General features: G+C 39.9%; 1 protein-coding gene across 7 annotated transcripts; it reads right to left on the bottom strand.

Annotated features, from left to right (window-relative positions):
- Nucleotides 1-25: 25 nt before the first annotated feature.
- UEVLD (UEV and lactate/malate dehyrogenase domains) lies at nucleotides 26-12,614 on the bottom strand. 7 transcript variants are annotated; one of them, XM_041481082.1, is made up of 12 exons: nucleotides 12,555-12,614; nucleotides 10,887-10,971; nucleotides 10,192-10,254; nucleotides 9,326-9,489; nucleotides 8,355-8,490; nucleotides 7,803-7,924; nucleotides 7,058-7,163; nucleotides 5,196-5,366; nucleotides 4,252-4,425; nucleotides 3,882-3,966; nucleotides 3,132-3,255; nucleotides 26-1,831 (listed from the first exon to the last, which is right to left on the bottom strand). In XM_041481082.1, the coding sequence occupies exons 1-12, from the start codon at nucleotides 12,594-12,596 to the stop codon at nucleotides 1,667-1,669; spliced, it is 1,437 nt and encodes a 478-aa protein (XP_041337016.1). In that variant the 5' UTR covers nucleotides 12,597-12,614; the 3' UTR covers nucleotides 26-1,666. The 7 variants fall into 7 exon arrangements, with proteins under 7 accessions (XP_041337016.1, XP_041337015.1, XP_041337018.1 ...); XM_041481081.1 differs by having other exon boundaries at nucleotides 9,326-9,492; XM_041481084.1 differs by lacking the exon at nucleotides 12,555-12,614 and adding an exon at nucleotides 12,274-12,292 and having other exon boundaries at nucleotides 9,326-9,492.
- Between the last annotated feature and the right edge of the window lie 7,046 nt (nucleotides 12,615-19,660).

Consider the following 19,660-nt stretch of genomic DNA (forward strand, 5'->3'; position numbering starts at 1 on the left):
CAAGGAATACCACACACACGAAACGTCAGGCTGATGCACAAAACACGCCTGTAAGGGCTGGCAGCATTTTAAGGTTAACATTATTACATAAACGCCAAACTAAATAAACAGCTTGAGTATTCGCGTGAAAAGAAATTCTCAACAGATGAGAAACACCACCATGAAAAACAATGTAAAACCTTAAATTCATATTGGTTTTTTTTTTTCAAAGTAAGTGAAGACAACCAAACCCCAAAATGCAGCTTTTAAAAAACATAGCAGCAAAGTTGGTTACCTGCAGCCATCACTAATTTTGCCCCATCATTTACCACTACAGTGAAAGACATTTGGGTATTCAAAAAAAATAAAGGTCTGAATTACTGAAGGTTTTTTCCTTCTATGTTTAATCCAGTTCTGAGATCAGCATACACTCAGAACTCTCTGCATGTCTGGCTCTTTGTGAGATGGAACTGGAAGGCACAAAGGATCAGATCTTTTGCTCTGCCAGAGATCCTACTTTTGCTCAGAACAAATTTCCAACAATATTTGGAAAATTTCCAACCAGCCACCTCTCAAAGTGTAAAGGTAGAATGACATTCCTAAGCTGCACACAGCAGGAGTGGAGCCCAAGTCCTCTGTGCCTGCCATGTGATGCTGAGGTATAATCAGGAGCAACGCAGTCTTTTACCAGTAGTAAATCAAGAGGTTAGAGCCCAAAAAACGCCTTGATCTCAAAACCATCTGTTTTTTACCTACAAATCCACATCCTCCTTTTTCATCACATCCCTGGCCTCCAGGGAGGAGGGTTACAGGTTCTGTTGCCTTCTCCTGAGGCTGATGTAAAGCTCCCAGCTGGCTTTGTTTTGACGTCTGAATGTGCAGATACTCCTGCGCTGTTCAACTGCTGGATTTTATCTTTTATCTTTATTTGAAGCCCAGCTCCTGCTCCTCCCATTCAGGAAGAGCCCCTGTTCCAGTGCTGCCCGTGTGTAGTGAGAACTGCAGGTGCTTTAATGCTCTGAATATCCTCACAAAATAAAAGCAAGCAAGTCATGATTGGAGTATTTCAGCCATGATAAAGTGTGAACAGAAATCCACAGCCAATAGTTCAGGTTTGAAGGATACTGTGAACACCACGTTCCCCTTAGTAAATAGCAAAATACCAGGAGTCCATTGACATAAGAGCATTGACAGCCATGGAAGATGGAGCTGTGGAATTGCATCCCCAGTGCCTGTGGAGCTGGAGTGTGACTGTACCCTAAACAAGCCTCAGATACAGCATCTGAAAGCCGTGAGGAAAGGTTCAAGTGGGCTCTGCATGCTGGAGTTTCTGTAGAGCTGGGTAAGCCCCTCTTACCATGTAAAGGGGTGCAAAAATCTAAGAATAACCCAAGAATCAGGCTATAACTGGCAGCCAAAACCCACAGGGCAGTGCCACCTGAATTTAGGTAAAACATTCTTGCGTGTAACCTGCCTCATTTTGGCTACCAAAAGTGCACTTTTCAAAGAAATTATTGCCATACAGTGTGATATTAAATTATTTAAACCTAAACTGAGAAAGCACTTTTGGAAAGTAAAGTAACAAAGCTTCCTGCTTTCTACAGAAATCCTTATATACGAAGCAACCTCTTCTGCCTTGCAGATCTCCAGCTTCAGTGAGCAGGCGAGAGGCTTCCCTTGGGCTTCCTTACAGTTTCAGCTGCTGCTGCAGGTCATGAATTGAGCCTGCACTGCTTTGCAGTTTCTCTTGCACCAGTGGGTCTTCCTCCAGCCTGACCATTTCAATCACTCCACTGGCTCCAAGAACACATGGGAGACTTAAGAACACTTCACTGTTTATATTGCAACACCCCTGAAACAAGACACAAAGAACACTGTCACACACACAGTTACTTATTTCTGCTGCAACTACACAAAAGCGTACAATTACACAAAATGACTTGATTATTTTAATTAAGCAAGGATATTCCAACATATGGCATGTTTGGATAGGCCAAATTCTATTAATTTTAGATAGTGTTCAGTGGGTTACTGTATAGAAACTGTAAAATATTATCGTGCAGATAAAAATTTGTGAACCATGCCACAACTGGGGAATTTTTCCAAGATAGATAGATGTCTATAATGCAGACAAAGTTTATACTACTAAGCACCATTTCTCAGCTAGAACAAGCAGGGACACTTGGTAGTACAGTATCAGTTCATTTAGGACTGAACAAAATAAATTAAATAATGCAGCCTAAGAACGGTGGAAAATTTCTCAAATATTGATCCCCTACAGATTCTGCAAAAGAATTTATCAAACTTGTATCCCTATAATTCAAGTTTACATTGTAGATTGTGTTTATTTTTGTAATCTGGGACATTTTACCTTCTGTAGATACTTTAAGAGACTTGTGACTCCTCTGTATCTATATTTAGTTCAGGAATGATTAAAAACTTCACTTGAAACATAATGAATTAATTAGGTACATGCTTGTACTCAATAAAATAAGCAGCCAGCTCAACTTCCCTGCACAGGAATATGCAAATTGTCCTTCTGAAGGCTCTAAACTGAAGTGACAAATAAATGTTTCTACATGGGTTTTCTCACCATATGGAATGACCTAATGCTTTAGTGAAGCCTCTTAGAGAAACTTCAAACAAAATTCAGTCTACAATTTTAAGTTAACTATTGCTTCATAATCTTTTCCTCTGAAGGAAAGTACTAAGTAGTAAAAAAGCAGCTGTTTCAAACTTAATCAAATAAAATGCTGGCAGAAAATGCATTTTGCACTTTCAGAAAAGAGACAAAATTCTTTTGGCTCCTAAAAAAGCCTACATTTAATACTAAGTACTCTGGAACTACAATTTACTTTTCATTTGCCAAATCCAGCTATTCTAGGGGTGCTGGGCAGCAACCTTAAATATATTTTCTCTTTGGACTTGTATTTTTAGGAGAATAATCCAGTTTTACTATTGCTTTCAGGTTAAAACAGTATGTGATTTTTGCTCATTTTTGGACTAGAATTGAGAGCTGCTGTTGGAAGAATGTAATGGCAGTAGCACTACCTCAGAACACTGAGATGTCTGTGCTGCTAGAATTGATGGACATATCTGGTATAAATAATATAATTACAGTACCAACCAAAAGGTATTAATAACACATTTACCTTTGCCAGAGTGGATACAGAATGAACCTTTCTTTTATCTTTCAGAATGCTGTCAGCCAAATCAGCAACTGACAGCCCAACAGACCAAGATCTCTGACCTTTTCCCTTCAGGACTTCCATAGCTCTACACATAAACCAGGAAAAGGAGAAAAATGTGATGTTGAGATTGTAATTATTTTTATTTTTGTTTTTTATGTAAAACCCAAAATACAGGTTTAAGTGTACCATATCAGGTAAAGTGTACTATAAAAATATGATTCTCTGTGTTGGAAAACAACACAACAGAATAAAGAATTGCTGAAAAGAATTTCTTTACAATAATTTTTGTCTATACTTGTAACAATTTTCTTTTCTACCAAGAGGTGTAATTTGATAATTAAGTCAGTTAAATTCATCCAAACTGGTGCTTGACTTGGAAGAAAATGCTTCCAACACAAGCTCTGAGAAAAGTGGGCCAGAAGGCTCATCCAGTATTTGTTTTAAATACACAATCAAACAGCTCTGATATTCTGCTGAATATTGTGGTGTCTCTTTACATTGCCACAATGTTAGTAATAATTTCAGAAAAACAGTGGCCATATACAGATCCATAAAAGTGAATGATGACTTGACCTACAATTTCCTATAAATTCAATGTATGAACATTTTAGAGCAAGCTTCGCCCTCTTCATAAAGAGCTGAAGAACATGTAAACACCAAGTGCCTAAACATGAAAGAAAAAAAAAATAAAAAGGGTTATAATGACACTACCTGTTAGCCACCTTTTCCCTCGAGTTACGAGCAGCCATTGATTCTGTTTGATTTGCAACTACATTACAGCTGGTCCATGATGGTACTAAAGAGAAACAACCAAAAAAAAAAAATCATTTGAGGTTGTGGTTTGTTTTGGTTTTTTTTATTTCCTGTGACAAAGGGCAAATGCTTTTGCTGCTACTCCAGGTCTATGGATTTGGTACCCCACAACTGCATTACTTAAAGCCATTATTATGAGAATTTACCACTCTTCTTATTACTTTTCTCATTATCTTCATTACTTTTCTCAATTATTCTTTCATTATTCAGTTACTTAGGCACTGCCAGGACACAACATGCACATGGTCATAAAAAAGCATCACTTTACCTTTGTCTTCCCCTTGTTCACCAACAACCCAGGCATCTTTTGCCAGCACCTCTGCTTTCAAAAGGTTGGTCAGAATGTACCGAAATCTCTCTGAATCGAGGTTGGCACCAACTCCAATTACTCTGCTTTTGGGAAACGAGCTCAGCTTCCACGACACAAATGTCATTACTTCAACTAAATGACAAAGAAAAAATAATGTTGTCAAACATGTTGTAAATGAACTCAAAATTCAATTCAACTGCAACTTTTGAATCATCATTATGAAAAACTCTGGACTTCATTACTTTAGAAAAGGCATAAGCACATGATAACATACTGGTAGTTTATTTCAACCTAAAACACAAAGTTGGGTGGGAAGAAGTGAAAAAATAAGAACAATAATGGTAAGAGTAGGAAGAGCTGTCTTCAATGCATTACAGGACAGAGGCTCACACTTCTTTCCTTTTCCTAAGCAGTGATTTTATTTTGTCTTAGTTCACAGTACCACTGGCCTGGAAATTTAAACCTTCCACCAAAATCTAGCTGCAATATTTACTATTAAAGCTATACTTTGTATCTGAGTAGCCTGTGTGATCATATGGCACATAAACCACATGGATCTATCCTTCCTGCAAGGAGAAACGAGCACATAAAACTCACAACTGACAAGACAATGGCCAACGGATGCTAATGATGTAGACACAGTCAGGTTGAAACTATGCACAGAAACATACAGAAATACATACCTGTTAACCAAAACAAAGTACATTATTTTCTTTTATCTTGGTAACAGTAAAGAAAAAACCCTCAAAGACAGTGTCCTGCTCAAAGCTGAAAAGGAAAACATCTTTCAGAGTAGCAAGAATTTTTGACTAACCAGGTGCATTCAGCAGTAACATACTTTTAAAACAGGCCAGAGAAGAAGCCAGGTGAGGGGCAGAACCTTATGCAAAGTACCAGCATACCTGGATGAGAAGCAACAAGGAGAACAGCATTCTGACTGTAGTGGGATACTGCTGGAATAATTCCTCTGAACAAATCCACATTGCTTTGTATGACATCAAGGTAAGTCTGAGCATTACCCAGAGAATTAACTGTAAGCACCACAACTTTGGAATCAGCTGAAGCAGAAAAATCTGAAAATAGAAAGAAAATAAAATTTGAAATTTATGTCATTCTACTGAGTTTTGGATGCAAAACCAAGAGCTGTTCTAAAGGCTGAACTACAGCATCCAGCTTAATTAGGGATTCTTTGCCTCCTGTCCTCCTTATATCCTGCAGTGTTGAATTTAGGGCACTCCCACAGCACCTATAAAACACCGCTCTCCCACCGAGCTACTTTCCTGTTTTATAGGTGTCAAACAAGAAAGGCAGACGACCATTTGTCCAAGGTTACAGAGCAGAGACCAGAAAACATCTAAACAGCTTTGATAGATAAACTTTTCCAAGTTTTCTTGGCAAGAAAGAAAAAAAATCAGTGAAAAGACTCCTTAACTTTTATTCCAACTGTTAAAGAAGGGGAAAGACTTACTCCTTTATCTGAGGCTTCTTCTATAATTTTTGACCTTATACCTTAATATAAGGACACGTAGACAGCCATGAAAGGCACTCCGAAAGTCTCTTTATTAACCCAAATAAAAGACAAATTATACTTATTAGCCCAAAGAAACACACAACTACAGTTGCTGCAGTAATTTAGAAGTCAAAGCTGCCTTGAGCAGGTATCTCTGAATATCTGAGTGCCACACAGGTGATCAGCCTGGACAGAGAAAGAGGGTGATTTGTCTGTTGCACCACTTTTGGAATCAACTAAAGCCAAAGCAGAGGTCTAATGCACTGACAAATTAAAACCATACTAAGGAGGATATAATTAATACTAGCTTGCCCCAAAACTAGATATAAACATACTAAAATATCAGGTGACAGTATGCAAGCATTTTGTAGTATTGTAACACTACCAAGCTTCTCATACCACAGCTAAATGCAAACATACAGCAGGCAACCAGAGAGGCACAAACAGATTTGTGGTACAGTTGCACAACCAGGGCTCAGGCAAAAAGGTGTGCTAGCAGTAAAACCTGCAAGATAAGATCAAAGAATGTACAGCAGGCAATGCCAGGTGCAGAATAAGCCACAAAAATGCCTGTTGGAACCAGAACTAGTCCCTGTCCCCAAAATAAGATAAATGAAAAGAGAAGCATACGAAAAACCCCTCATTTAATCTTGCAAAGGGTGCAAGGAACATGGAAACATGACACATAAGCAAGGAAGAATGTTACTCAATTCATCTCCAGCTCTCCCTGTGGAAAAACTTCTGAGCTGCATGGCCTCGACCTCCGCAACCATCAAAGGCTATAACTAATCACTAATTAGAGACACACGGCACTGAGTCTGTTGATTTGTATGCTCACAGCTGACTGAGACAAGGGTATTAAGAACTCATTGTTTGAGTATGCAGTGATAGAGATCAAGGACTCACTATTGGCCATGTGCATGTTTAATGAACACCAAGCTAGAAAAGCAGCACTTTGAAACACACCTTTATTTGTCAGCCTTTTGAACACTGCTTTCACAGCCTTCACTAATTCCTATGCAAATATTTTTCCCCCTTCCCTCTCTCTGCCCATGACAAGAAGTTCTAGCTTGGCTTCTCTGTATTTCTGCATGAGTCCAATTTCAGCATTAGCATCTTACCTGCAAGTACAGACTTTTAAAAAAAGACAGCCTGTGTGCCACTGTATCTCCCCAGGTGTCCTGCTCTTGTTAAAATGAGCACAAGCACACACAGTATAGCACCCACTCCTGTTCCAGAAAACACATCTCATACCTTTGCTGATCTCCACATTTGGCACAGCAAAAATCTCCAAATCCATGGTCCCTCCTTTTGCTGCGCCTTCAGAAAGGTCCAAAAGAACCACCTTGTCTGCAACATCCTGTATGAATAAAAATAATACAGATCAATAATAAACCAAAATAAAACTTGTTCATGTGGGAATGAGGAATAAAAACCAAATTTCCTCCCATTTCATTGTTTGCTGTAATGTGTACAAATCAAGCAAAATTACTGGTCAAAATTACTGCAAAATCACAAGGAAAAGGACTTAGTTTTGTGAGGTTTTTGTTTGTTTTGTAATGTGTTCTTTCCAGTTAGACTTCCTAAACTATCTCTGGGAAGTCAAAAATTACTGTTCCTGATACTAAAAACTACTACTAAAAAAAGCTGTTACTGTTGTATCTAACATACAGCTGTGATGAAGTACAGCCCATCTACAGACTACCCTTTTCCAGGGAACTAGGAGATCCCAGTTGTAAGAGGCTACTGCTGAGACAAGAATCCTTTAGGGATTTTCAAAGTAAGTGAATTCAATACTCAACCTTTGAATTAAAAAAGCTGACTGAGAAACCAGGGCAGCAAACTAACACCTCTGTGTGTCCCTAAGTTAATTGAAGAGACAAATGACCTATGCAGTGACAGTTGTTAAAACTGATTAGGTATTCCTTAGTGTCAGATATTAAGAACTAGATTGGAATCTTCTTAATCAGGCATCTTGCTATTTTTAATAATTATGTACCTTTGCTGCAACTGCTAGTACACATGCAATGCCAAGATCTCCAGCTCCAACAACAGTGATTTTGTTAAAACATCCTTCATTTCTGCTTCCAGTTTTACTCCTCGATTTCATATCAGACTCTCCTGCAATTAAAAGAAAACCACAAACTTGGGTGCTGGTTCACACTGTATCAATACAAGTATTGCAGCTTCCTAAAGGATCATGGTTGTGCCAGAGTTAAATCAAGTTACATGGACTTTTTCAAAATAGCAGTCAAGACTGACCACAGAAAGTCCATCACAACTTGCAAGGTGTAAAACAAATATTCCTCTCTAGACAGGAATGTTTTTTTCACTAAGTAGAAATACTCAAGCATGACAACAGCAAGATGCTAAACACTAATACCACAAAACCAGCACTCCCTTTGCTGCTGTTACAGGTGTGCATACAGACCATGGTCATAGAATTTGTAAAATATAAACCATGCAGGTTTCTTTGTGACATCAAGTAATGACAATAAATGAATATATTTTATAAAAAACATTAGAAACGAGTCCATGAACACATCCCCACCTTCAGTAATCTTTGCAATATAGGAGAGAAGTTCTGATTGCCTGGCTGCATCAGAAGATGACAGTGAGTACAAAGGAAGTTCTTCCTCAAACTTTGCAATCATTTCCTTGATTAATCCAATGACAGTTGATTTAGGCTGAAATACAGCAGACAAACAGAAGATAAAACAGCTGAACAGCTATTTTGTGTAGCGGTATCAGCTATGAACTGCCAGAGCCATAAAAAATTTCATCAAATTATAAATACTGACACTCTTATCATTTACCCAAACACCTAAGGGTGAGAAAACCATCACTTTGAGAAAATACTTTCCAAACAGGAGCATGAGGAATTTAACAAAAGGAATTCTAAAATTGAAATTACCAGTGCTAGGAGTTTTTGAAGGCATCCACTGAATATATGGAAGCCTCTGATATGGCCACATCCAGTATTATAAAAGGGACAAATCCTAGCTAAAGAGAAGTTATTTCAGTCTTCTTAGATGAGCTCAACTGTCCAGAGTTCTGGCATTTCAGTCCTCCTCCAGGTAAAACACACTGTGAAGTCAGCAGAAGTCCCCTTAGGAACTTCTGTCTCAATGTAAAATACAGCCCATTCATTTACAAAAGCTGGCATTCACTGAATAATTTCTACTGGCCTGGCAGTCATATTTAAGTGACTAATTTAATACAGTGCATAAAATCATTCAGCAACAGCACTGACTTCTGAATCTCTGTGCTGTTTCAGAGTTCTGCCAAAAGAGACATACCCAAAAGGCAGAAACTTACAGAGAACTTTCCTGAGGGATACTCAACTGGTCTCACTATTCACAGCAATAAAGCATCATGAGGTCTTTGTAAAGAATCAGTCCCTTTTTTCATTAGAATTACTTCCAAGTGTCTTTGCAAGCCTCAAACTGCCTGAAAGCTCCAGATGATACCCTGCAGTATTCCCAAGAGCTTCCCTCCCCTGTCAGCCACCCCACCTCTTACATGGCTCCAGTTCTGCAGGTAGGGCAAATAAATCCTGCCCCGTGCATCCACGTGTTTCCCCACTGCAATGCCCATGTTTGCAGTTGGCTTCAGGAAGCAAATGGGGGGAGCAAAGGGATGAGAATCCAGGATCCACAGACGAACAGGTATGTTATAGGAATTACCTGCTAAAATAAAAGCCATTATTAACTTCTGCACTGAGAAGAGGCACCTAAGACCAGTCGTGTGCGATGTAATTTACACTTGGTAGTAACAAAGGAAAAAAGCCTGACAGAGCACTTCCAGATTCACACTGGAAAATATTTATATTACTTAGGCTAATTAATAAAACCAGATCAACTTGAAATACTACTTATTGTGCCTTTCGTAATATAAAGGTCTGTTGCTGATTTTGCCTCCCAGGGTCCTCTCTCAGCCATGTGTCCCCTTTTCCCAGCAAAGAAAAGTATGAAATATATGCATAAAACCTATTTTATGACTTAACACCTAGTGCAAAAAAGCACCTATCAAGAGCTTTGCAGCAGACTTCAAAGTTGAAAACAAAAAACTGCCTACAAGTTATTTTTGGACGCTGACTGTACAAGTGTAGGTCTTAGAGAGTTCACACAAGCTCCTTTAGCATCAAAGAGCTTGCCAAGATGGACTCAAACAACACTATTTTTAAAATAGTTCATTTACTTATTTAATTAATAGCACCTTATCTAAGCATCTGTGCACTTGTTTGTGCAGTAGAAGTGACTTCTGCCAATTCAAACAAAGTATTTTCTAGTCCCCTTTGGAGACACTGCACGGTGAACTGTTAAGAGGCAGCACCCAACACATTCTACATTTAGATTGGCAAGAAAATTACATTTGATTTATCTTACCATATTTTACTGGGACAGTGCCACTAAAATTCAGGAGGTCCTTCTGGGATCCATCCTTGAAGGCTGAAATTAAAAATACAGTTAAAAATAAACAATGCCTTTCAAACCTGGCATAGCAATCCCATCCACAACTACAAATATACAACAGTGATTTTTCTTTAGAAATCAAATACACTGCTTCTGAAAGAGCTAAGGCTAGAATATTACTAAGGCCACCCCCTCCCTTTTAAAATATTTCCTTAATGAAATTTTAACAAAAATTGCATTGGTACAACGAAGCACATCATTAGACTGAAAACCCTTTGTCCTGGGTAATTCTGATGTTGTGGGAATTTCCAGTCAGGCTGATGGATTCTGGATGGCACAGTCTGTAACCTAAAGCCATCAAAATACTTTTAATACAATAATGAATTATGGGGAAAATGGTGTTAAACATAAATAATTTAAAGTATCAATCTTTCATAATTACTGGCAAGCTGAAGTAAGGTGAAGTAAATGACTTGCCAAGGTTTTTATATGCATGCATCCTTGGAAGAGCATTCAGGAACAGTAACGTGGCATGAGAAATTTTACTGAAAGTCAACATAAAGACAGGAACACAACAGAAATATATTCACATTCTATTACACACAGTCTGCACTTGTGGCAAGTAGGAATCCCCACAAATAGTTCAGAGTAAGTGTATCACTTCTTACTGTATGTGTTCATGGAGAACGTGAAGTTGGGGTAGGTCTTGCTAACATCCTTCAGCTCTTCTATGGTCAGGTCTCTGAACTTGTACTGCAAAGAGGGAGACAAAAAGAAGGAAAAAAGTTCCACTTCAAAGGCCTCTGTACAGAGATAGAGAAAAGGACACTATAGAAGGTGGAAACACTAGAAGGGGAAGGTAATAATTACTTTCAGTATTATAAATAGTTTTGATGTGAACAAAATTATCAAAAAGAATTGATTACAAAAGCTTTGAATCTATTGCAGGTCTGCTGTTGAAATTCTGAACATCACTCCTTATATACCATCTCTTCCCCTTTACAGCTGTGTGAGTAGAAGTTCAGTAAAACTTAGTCTCCTCTGCCCATATTAAAAAGAATATAAAAATATGAACCTCTTAGGAAAAGGAGGTTATTTTCTTACTGACACAGTTAAACTCAGGTCCACCTGCACACATTTTAGAAGAGTTTACTAACATGTCACTTTCCACAAACGTGTCAAGTGTGTAAGAAATCAGCCTCTAGGATTTTTTTTTTCCTTTTTAAGTTGTTCTTGAGAGCTGAGAAAATTAATTGCTGCTGCTTCACTGAGACTGTCCCCAGCTAGTCCAATACCTGAACTTCCAAGAGATTTGCATCCTCCCACATCCCAAAGTTACAAAGAGTACTTTCCATTTCCTAGACTAGAATCTCTGCTTCTCCTTTAGGAAACCTGGTGCTGTTTTTTTGGAAACCTTTGCCTAAGCAAACAAAACTGCTGCCTGACAGTGGCTTAAAGAGCTGCTCACTGCCCTGGAATAATTGTCACAAACCAGTAACTAAAATCGAATTTCTCTTCGGTCTGCTGCCCCAGCAGCAATGTGACAGCTACGGGCATGGCACAGTTATTTTGCACTGTCTACAGGAAAACATTTACTGACAAATAACACCTTTCAGTCAGCTTCTCCCCATCACTGGATTCTGCAAAGTCATGCAGAAAAAAAAAAGGAAAAAGAATCCAACGTTCCTTAATTATGAATGTCTACACAACTTAGGGCATTTTTTGGAGGCGTTGATATACCTGGTTGTGAAACCAAAGTCATCTTTCCCCAGCTGGCCTCCTTCTATTCATAATACAAAACGAGGCATTCCTATCAAGCACTTCGCCCTCTTCTAAAGATCACAGGATTTACGGGGTGACTCAGACACAGACCTTCCTCATTTCTCACCCAAAATTATTTGGCATGCCCGAAGCCTAAATACGCCGCCCTCAGTTTCCCACGAGGGAATTAAAAGGCTCAGAGCGATGCCACAACAACGCGCCCGTGCTCCTAAGGCGGGGAGGGGCTAACGCGGGGAATGACACCAAAACCCCCCAAAAACAACAAAACCAAACCAAACAAGCAAAAGTTATGGATTTCCGATGAGTGAAGAATAAAGTTGCAGTCGTGAGGCACGGCGTGAACCAGGGGGGTAAATCGATGCGTGGCGCAACTTAAAGCTCGGCTGTATTAGGACAGCGCAGACACCGGGATGCGAAGGGACGGGACAGGAGGACGGGAGTCCCTGGGCAGGCACCCCGGGACAGCGGCGCCATCCCGGCGCTCCCTCCGCCCCTGCCCTCCCTCAGCGCCGCCCGCGCGCCCCCTCCCCTGCCGGCCCCGCGGGCGCGCGCACCTTGCCCAGCTGCCGGCGCAGCGCCTCCTCCGCCAGCGCCATGGCGGCGCGCGCCGCTTCCCGGCGGGCCCCGCGCGGGGCAGCGCCGCCCCTCAGGGAGGCGGGCTGGGCTCGGCGGGGAAAAACCTGGGGGGGCTCGGGGGTTTTCAGTATCCTTCTAAAGTATCTGCGAGTGGGAGGGGTCATAAACGCTTGGTGACCATGTGGGCTAGGCGCTGTTTCCACGCGCCATGGTGTTGCAAAATGTGGAATGTGTCGAGATTATCTTAAGCCAGGATCTTCTTTGATGTAAGATCATTGTATACTTTCAAGCCTCATTAGATGAAGAGGCAGCAGCCAGCGTCCAGGCAAGGACATGCGTGAACGAACAAGCTTTAAGGATGCAGTAAATCAAGGTGTTGTTCATAGAATCACAAACTATGGTGATTTGGAAGAGACCCACCAGGATCATGGAGTCCAGCTCCTGGCCCTGCTCAGGACACCCCGAGAATCACACTGCGTGCTTGAGAGAGCATTGTCTGAATGCTTCTCGAACTCTGTCAGGCTTGGTGCTGTGACCACTGCCCTGGAGAGCTGTTCCAGTGCCCAAACACCCTCAGGGTGAAGAACCTTTCCCGCTATCCGACCTGAACCTCGCCATACCACGCCGTGCCATGTCCCCCACTCCTGTCACCGGTCACCACAGAAAGACATCAGCGTCTGCCCCCTGCTTCCCCTCACGAGGGAGCTGTAGACTGCAATGACATCTCAGAGTCTCCTTCAGGCTGAGCAAGCCAAGTGACCTCACCACTTCTACAGCTTCCCCTCCAACATCCTTGTGACCATACACAGATTTTTAGGGATGCGGGGGTTTCTTCCCTCTGTGTTGACGGTATCAAAACTGATTTGCAACTTCATGGAATTACAAGTACGTAAATACAAACCTGACATGAATTTATTTCCCTACATTAGTCTCTTTATTTTTTAAGCCTCCCTACAACATAGCAGCCAGACTGGAAAACTGCCTTTTGGAAAGTGGGCCCTGCAAGTCTGATGGCCAATTCAGTGGAAAACACAGATCCAGCAAGGTTAATGATGACAAATGCCAGTTCTATCCCCTTAACTGACCTGAAAAACTGACAGAACAGGACAGACCAAGCTTGATAGTAGCACGTTTTTACAAGGAGCAAGATCTTGAGCAAGCTCATACAATTTTTTGCTCCCTCACTTGAGGCTACTGATACAAGGCCAGAAGCAGACAGTAACTAAAAGCACAGCTGTTGATACAGCCATAGCAGAAAATAATTAGGTTTAGAACAACCTTCATTAAGCTTCTCCATCATATATAATGCTTAATGATGCTTCTGTGCTGAAGTTGTGTGTGATATAATGAAGAATGTTACAGCTCCAATGTTCAGTTTGGAAAGTAGCACAAGATCAGTCCTTCAGGAACTGTCATTGCAGATTCCAGCAAGTGCTACACATCATTTGCCCAGCAAGCATAGTACATCTTCACATAAACTGCTACAGAATGACCAGCGTGAACATTTATCTAAACCTTTTAAGTGACAGTTTGAAAATAATTTTGTTTTACAAAGGTCTTAGCATAGACTAATGTTTGAGAATAAAACATTCCTTTTAAATCTTGAATCTCAAGCATCTAATTTTTTCTTATTATTTCACAGTAAAAATAACTGGGAAAGTCTGATAGATATTTACAGTTATTAATAAGTCTGATGTTTGGAAACATTTAAAAAATCTGTGTTCATTCATAACCAAAATAATCATAGCAACCAGGACAGCGATCACATCCCCGTGGCAGTGACACACTGCTGCTGGTAGTAGTGTTTCTGTTTAAGGCTCACAAGTCACCCTTAACCAAGCTTGCACCCAAACTACAGATGCAAGTGTCTTAGTACTCACTGTTCCAACTCATTTCAGTTCCAGTCTGGGTCTGTGCCCTCTGACTCAAAATCTTCTCTAAACATCATTTGCAATGAATAACTCTGTATTACATCAACAAAGTATTGCCAGCTAATCTCTAAGTAATGAAACATCTTGCTAGCAGGCTAACACACAGCCTTGCTACTCCATGTATCCCTCTAGTAGTTCCTCTGCCCCCATCACTGGGAACACTCTTTTAAATGAAGCCATAGAATTTTGCATGTATTCTTACCAAACAAGCTGTAGAATTTCTCCCAAACTGGGATTTATCAAGCAATACATCCAACTCTTATTATTACAACTCCTCATTGCATAAAAGGTTACACTATGTATTAAAACCCAGCATTTTGCCAGCAGTACAGAACTTCCTGACCGAGATGTTTTCTTTGAGATTTGGTAGAAAAGTTAAGACGGTTAATGAAACAGAAAATAGACTGCAATTTCTCAAGTGCTAAGGGAGAGGGCAAAGCAAAATGACAGTCTTGGGGTGACATGGATCTTGTCTTGCAGCATACGACTTTGGAATTTTATTCAGCTCTACACAAGAGGAAAGTGACATTTTTACAGCCCTCAAACTTTCATTCTTTAAGTACTAGTCTTATTATTCTGCTTGCCTGTGAACATCCTGTATCTATACTGTTGCTAGCTTAGAGAAAAGCCAGGGGAAATGATTCTCAACAACACGAAACTACTCTCCAGGAAGCATTTTAAAGGATTTTCTCCTGTGGAGAAAATCATGCAATGCTATGAGTTGTCTAAATTAACTTCAGAGTAATGGAATGGAAATTACAAGTTCAACTTGTAAATATTACATGCTAAGGGAAAAATTTGCACTTCTAAAATATACTCAAGTGACCATCCCAGATACCAGAGACTGGGTAATAATTGCAGACCAACCACAGCACAAGTGGCAGGAACAAGCTTCCTGATGAAACCCAAGCCACCTCCAGGCTCTGGGAATATCATGACTAAGAACATTATCTCAATGCTTCCCTTTGTTCTGAACAACCAGCAAGTCACCCATGTGTGTGATCTACACTGGGACATTTTGTATGTCATAATCACTTACAAAGCACCAACTAACCAAGGCTAGATTCCAGCCAGCAGCTATGAGGTACATCAACCCTCATTGCCAACTGTAAAAATAGTGAAGAGACTTTCCACAAAAGTGTTATATTTTGCTGCCAGCTTCAGCATCTCACACTGCTAGTAAACAGGGCTCCCCATAGCCCTGGGCCACGTCGTGCACCATGCACTGCCATTGCCACATTCCCTGTGTACACAGCTGGCAAACAGAAGCCAGGCTAATGAAGGGGTTGCTGGCTTCCTCCTTTTGGCTGGGGAAGAGGGCGGTAACAGCAGCACATCCCTCTGCCTGAACTCCCAACATTCACCAGGAGCAGGTGTGACCAGGTGCCTGTCTACACATCATTTACAGTCACATTTGACGCTACTGTGGAGATTTCAGAAACCCTTCCTGCACATTCTGTACAGATCAAGAACCAGATAAAGTGCCCCTCCTGTCCAAAAATAACCATAACCAGTGCAGAGCAGCAGGTCAGTCCACAGACGCTCTGCTCTACCATACACATTTCTTTGTTTGGCCAAGTCTTGACATACTGAACATATGTAAGGACCACAAGGCATCCATACAACACAAGAGCTGGAAGAAGGTGGCAGGGAGAATTATTGCCTTATTGTGATAGGGAGCTGAGGACAGACCCACAAGAAACATCATGTACCCTTAGTTGCATCATTCAAGGAAGCTACTTACCTCTCCTGAAGAAATCCACACGAGGTTTCATACACGGAGAAGTGCATGTAAGGCACTCAAACAGCCTTTTGTACTCAATGTGTTCACAGGTACGTGTTCAGTTATTCCCATACACTGCAAAACCTAGAACTCTACACTCAAGTGTTTTTCAAATCAGAATCAAGCCAACTCCTTCAACCAAAAAAACCTGCTGAAGCTCTTGATTCTTTAAATTGTTGATTGCCATCAACTTTCAGACACAGAGTATGAGAGATGGCATCCGTTCAGAACACTTGCCTATTCTTAAGCAAGGAATGTTGAGAAAGTTACATCCAGGATACAAAAAAAACCATTAATTTGCCAGTGGAGGGAGAAGGATGTAGGCAAAACCCAAGACTTCCATGAAGAACCAAAGAGAGGAACCCTCAAAGCAAATTAGGCCCCAGGTGGTATGGACAGCTGGAACTAACAGCTGTGGACAGAGAAGTCAGAACTAAACTCATGATATATATGATTACTTCAGGAATTACCTCTGTCCTTAATTTCATTCCACAGAGTATGGTAAGCATAGTATGCCCAGGCTTTTTAAATTACCACGCTCATGGAAAAATAAATGTTTCCATATGCAGTTCCAGGGGTAAGAAGAGGCTATCTATGGGATAAATAAATGGCAGTTCTGTCTTGTGGAACTGAAATCTTATTCCAAATAAACTTCAACTAAAAGCTGCCCTCCAACAAGGGAAACCTGTAATTTCTTGTTTTTCCCCAATCCGAATAAAATAATTTTGCTTCCAGAAGTAGTTTTACTGGATGGGTTGAGATAATGACTCAATGTAGAACCACCCTCCACCTGAACAGAACACCTCTGCCCTGAAATAATGGCAGAGATCGACTGATCACAGCTATTAAGATACATTTAAAATATCAAGGGAATTCCATACAAGGTAGTTCCAACGAAGATAGGATTTCATGCCTTCAAAACAAGGTAGTCATAGGATACATTAAATGCAGATTTGCAATATTTTAAATACTGTTTTTTTAGGTACAAGAATGTGCAAGCATTGCTTTTCCTCATAAGGCAGGTGGGCTCACTGATGTGTATCCATTCATCCATTTGGAAGTGGGTCACAGCATTAGCTGATCAGAACAATCATTTACTTCCACCATCAAAGCAGAAAACCCTTCCAGAGGAGACATCCATCAAGGGAGTTCAGACTCCTTACACAGGAATATGGAAATCCAGAAGGATGCTGCTTGTGAGCACTTCAAATGCAAAAAATTAAAGGCAATGGGCACAGTCGGGTATATTATAATTCTAAATACGTGTTCCTCCAAGTACATACCATGTCACAGCCTGAACTGCAGGAGACACCAGGAACTTTCACATCTTTTCTGAAGTGTTAAGTGACTCCATTACATTTTTCATACCTTCTTGCTGGCTGCATGAGAAGCATTCTCCAAGAACATTCAGGCTGACACTGCCATATGTGAGAGCTCAGAAGAAACAGCAGAAAGTAATTCTGATAAATCTTTTATAAAAGTAAACCAATGAGAAATAGCAGTAAAATGTTTAATGCCTATAATTTATTGTATACATACTCTGCAAAATTTATATGCATTTGGTGTGTGCTAAAGTATACACTTCCTTGACAGCACCAGAGCAGGTAAGCTATGTATGAGTTTTTAACCTGATTTTGTCACATTGTGTAAAAAGACACTGTGCACACATGATATCCCCAAAGGAAAAAAATCATTGGCTAAAACCAGAAGCACCCTTATTTACACACTAACACTTTAATATTGCATCACACCCACTCACCAAAATAAATAGAAGTACATTCACCACAATTTAAACACCAGTCTCTCCATATATTTATTTTCTGACAAGTTTTGGTCTCCAGAAATATGCTATATCTAGAAATATGTATCAGCTACTAGATTATGTTACAAAATGCAAAAAAAAAAAAAATAGAAAATTAGTTTTCCTGGACAATATTTTGGGCTTTACACAAAAATAAATCCAGATTTCCATAGAGATTTCATATACTTCTTGAAAGATTTTTATTTTAAAGCACAGCACAGAGTTGCACACTAAGGCTTCCTGTGATATGCAAAACCCTGGCCTCCAAAAGACATAGCTGTAAAGTGAAATACAGCTCAAGTGTAAATACAAGACATTTTCAAAAAGTAGTCATCAATAGAAAGTGCCCTTCATTTGATTTAGCATTAGCAGTAAAGAAGTAGCTACCTTAATTGTGCAATCAAAGCCAGACCTGGAAGGGTTTTATGAAAAGTATGTCATTTCACACTCTCAAGTTTAAGGATATAGAATCTGAGATAGCAGAAACCAACCTTTTCATCCTCCTACATTCATTATTTTTTGACACAATTTAGTAAAAAGGCACATTGTCAAACAGTGAATTAAAAATCTAAAAACCAAACCAGAATTTCCTTAAATACAATTAAATTAGCTGAACATCCAATCCCAATAGACCAATGTAAGCATTCTTCCAGTTTTTCTTCACCTCAAATTCAGATGCACTTTGGAAGTACTGAAATACTGTCATTAGATGAATACTATTAATCTGGCAAACAGTAAACAAGTTTTTGGATACAAGGTCAGGAATTTAAAAACTAGTTTAGTTCCTTCCTAGCTGACATACAAATATGCAACAAATATGCAAGCACATTAAAAGCCAAACATTTGTACAAAATAGGAAACCCATCAGCATCCCATGCCAATTATGAGAAAGTACTTCTTGACTGTAAAATTACAAATGTGTCCTTGAATAATTTTTCATATGAAATAGACAAAACTTAAGCAATGATCACTGTGTGAAGAAAGTTATACAGTGTCTTAGGGAGGCTAGCAGAGTACATTCCAGTCACCATCTAAATGACAAAGTGCTTTACAGATTAAGAAGTTTAACTGATCTTGCATGGTTAAATAATTGGAAAGTGATGAAATAATCAGGTTTTACTTAACCTGTACTTGTCTGAAATGCAGATTTCTTTCCCAACTGAATCAATTTCAACTTAATATATTTCTTTTGCTTCATAAGAGACTTTTTTCTCCCCAACCAGGCAGGAAGTTGCTCACAGATGATATAGCTGTCTGGGTTGATGGACCTCGAGTCTTTCTCCAGCTAAAAAGAATAAGAAAGTACAAACCCAGAACTTGATCATGGTCCCAAAGTCCATTGTCCTGAATGGGTAATTCTAGAAACCAGGAAATCTCCAACAGGAGATCTGAGATGGTCCCAATGCAGCAGAGAATACAACACGCTTCTAGACAGTGAGGCTACACTATCTTGCATGGTCTCAAGTGCGTACACTGAAAAACAGTTTTTGTTAGTTAACAGAGAAAGTTAGAGCAACAATGGTATCCTCACCTGGGCTCCATGTCAGCCAATACTGAGACAGTCTAGAG

The sequence above is a fragment of the Pyrgilauda ruficollis genome, unplaced genomic scaffold (genome assembly GCF_017590135.1).
Source record: "Pyrgilauda ruficollis isolate IOZ18807 unplaced genomic scaffold, ASM1759013v1 scaffold55, whole genome shotgun sequence".
NCBI classification, from domain to species: Eukaryota; Metazoa; Chordata; class Aves; order Passeriformes; family Passeridae; genus Pyrgilauda; species Pyrgilauda ruficollis.

Excerpts from the sequence above, each read along its gene's own strand:
- UEVLD (XM_041481081.1), bottom strand. The coding sequence starts at position 12,596 with ATGGCGCTGGCGGAGGAGGCGCTGCGCCGGCAGCTGGGCAAG. Across the intron at positions 5,367-7,057 it reads AAATGTGGAGATCAGCAAAG|ATTTTTCTGCTTCAGCTGAT; the intron begins GTATGAGATGTG and ends TTCTATTTTCAG. Across the intron at positions 3,967-4,251 it reads TGAACAAGGGGAAGACAAAG|TACCATCATGGACCAGCTGT; the intron begins GTAAAGTGATGC and ends GTTTCTCTTTAG.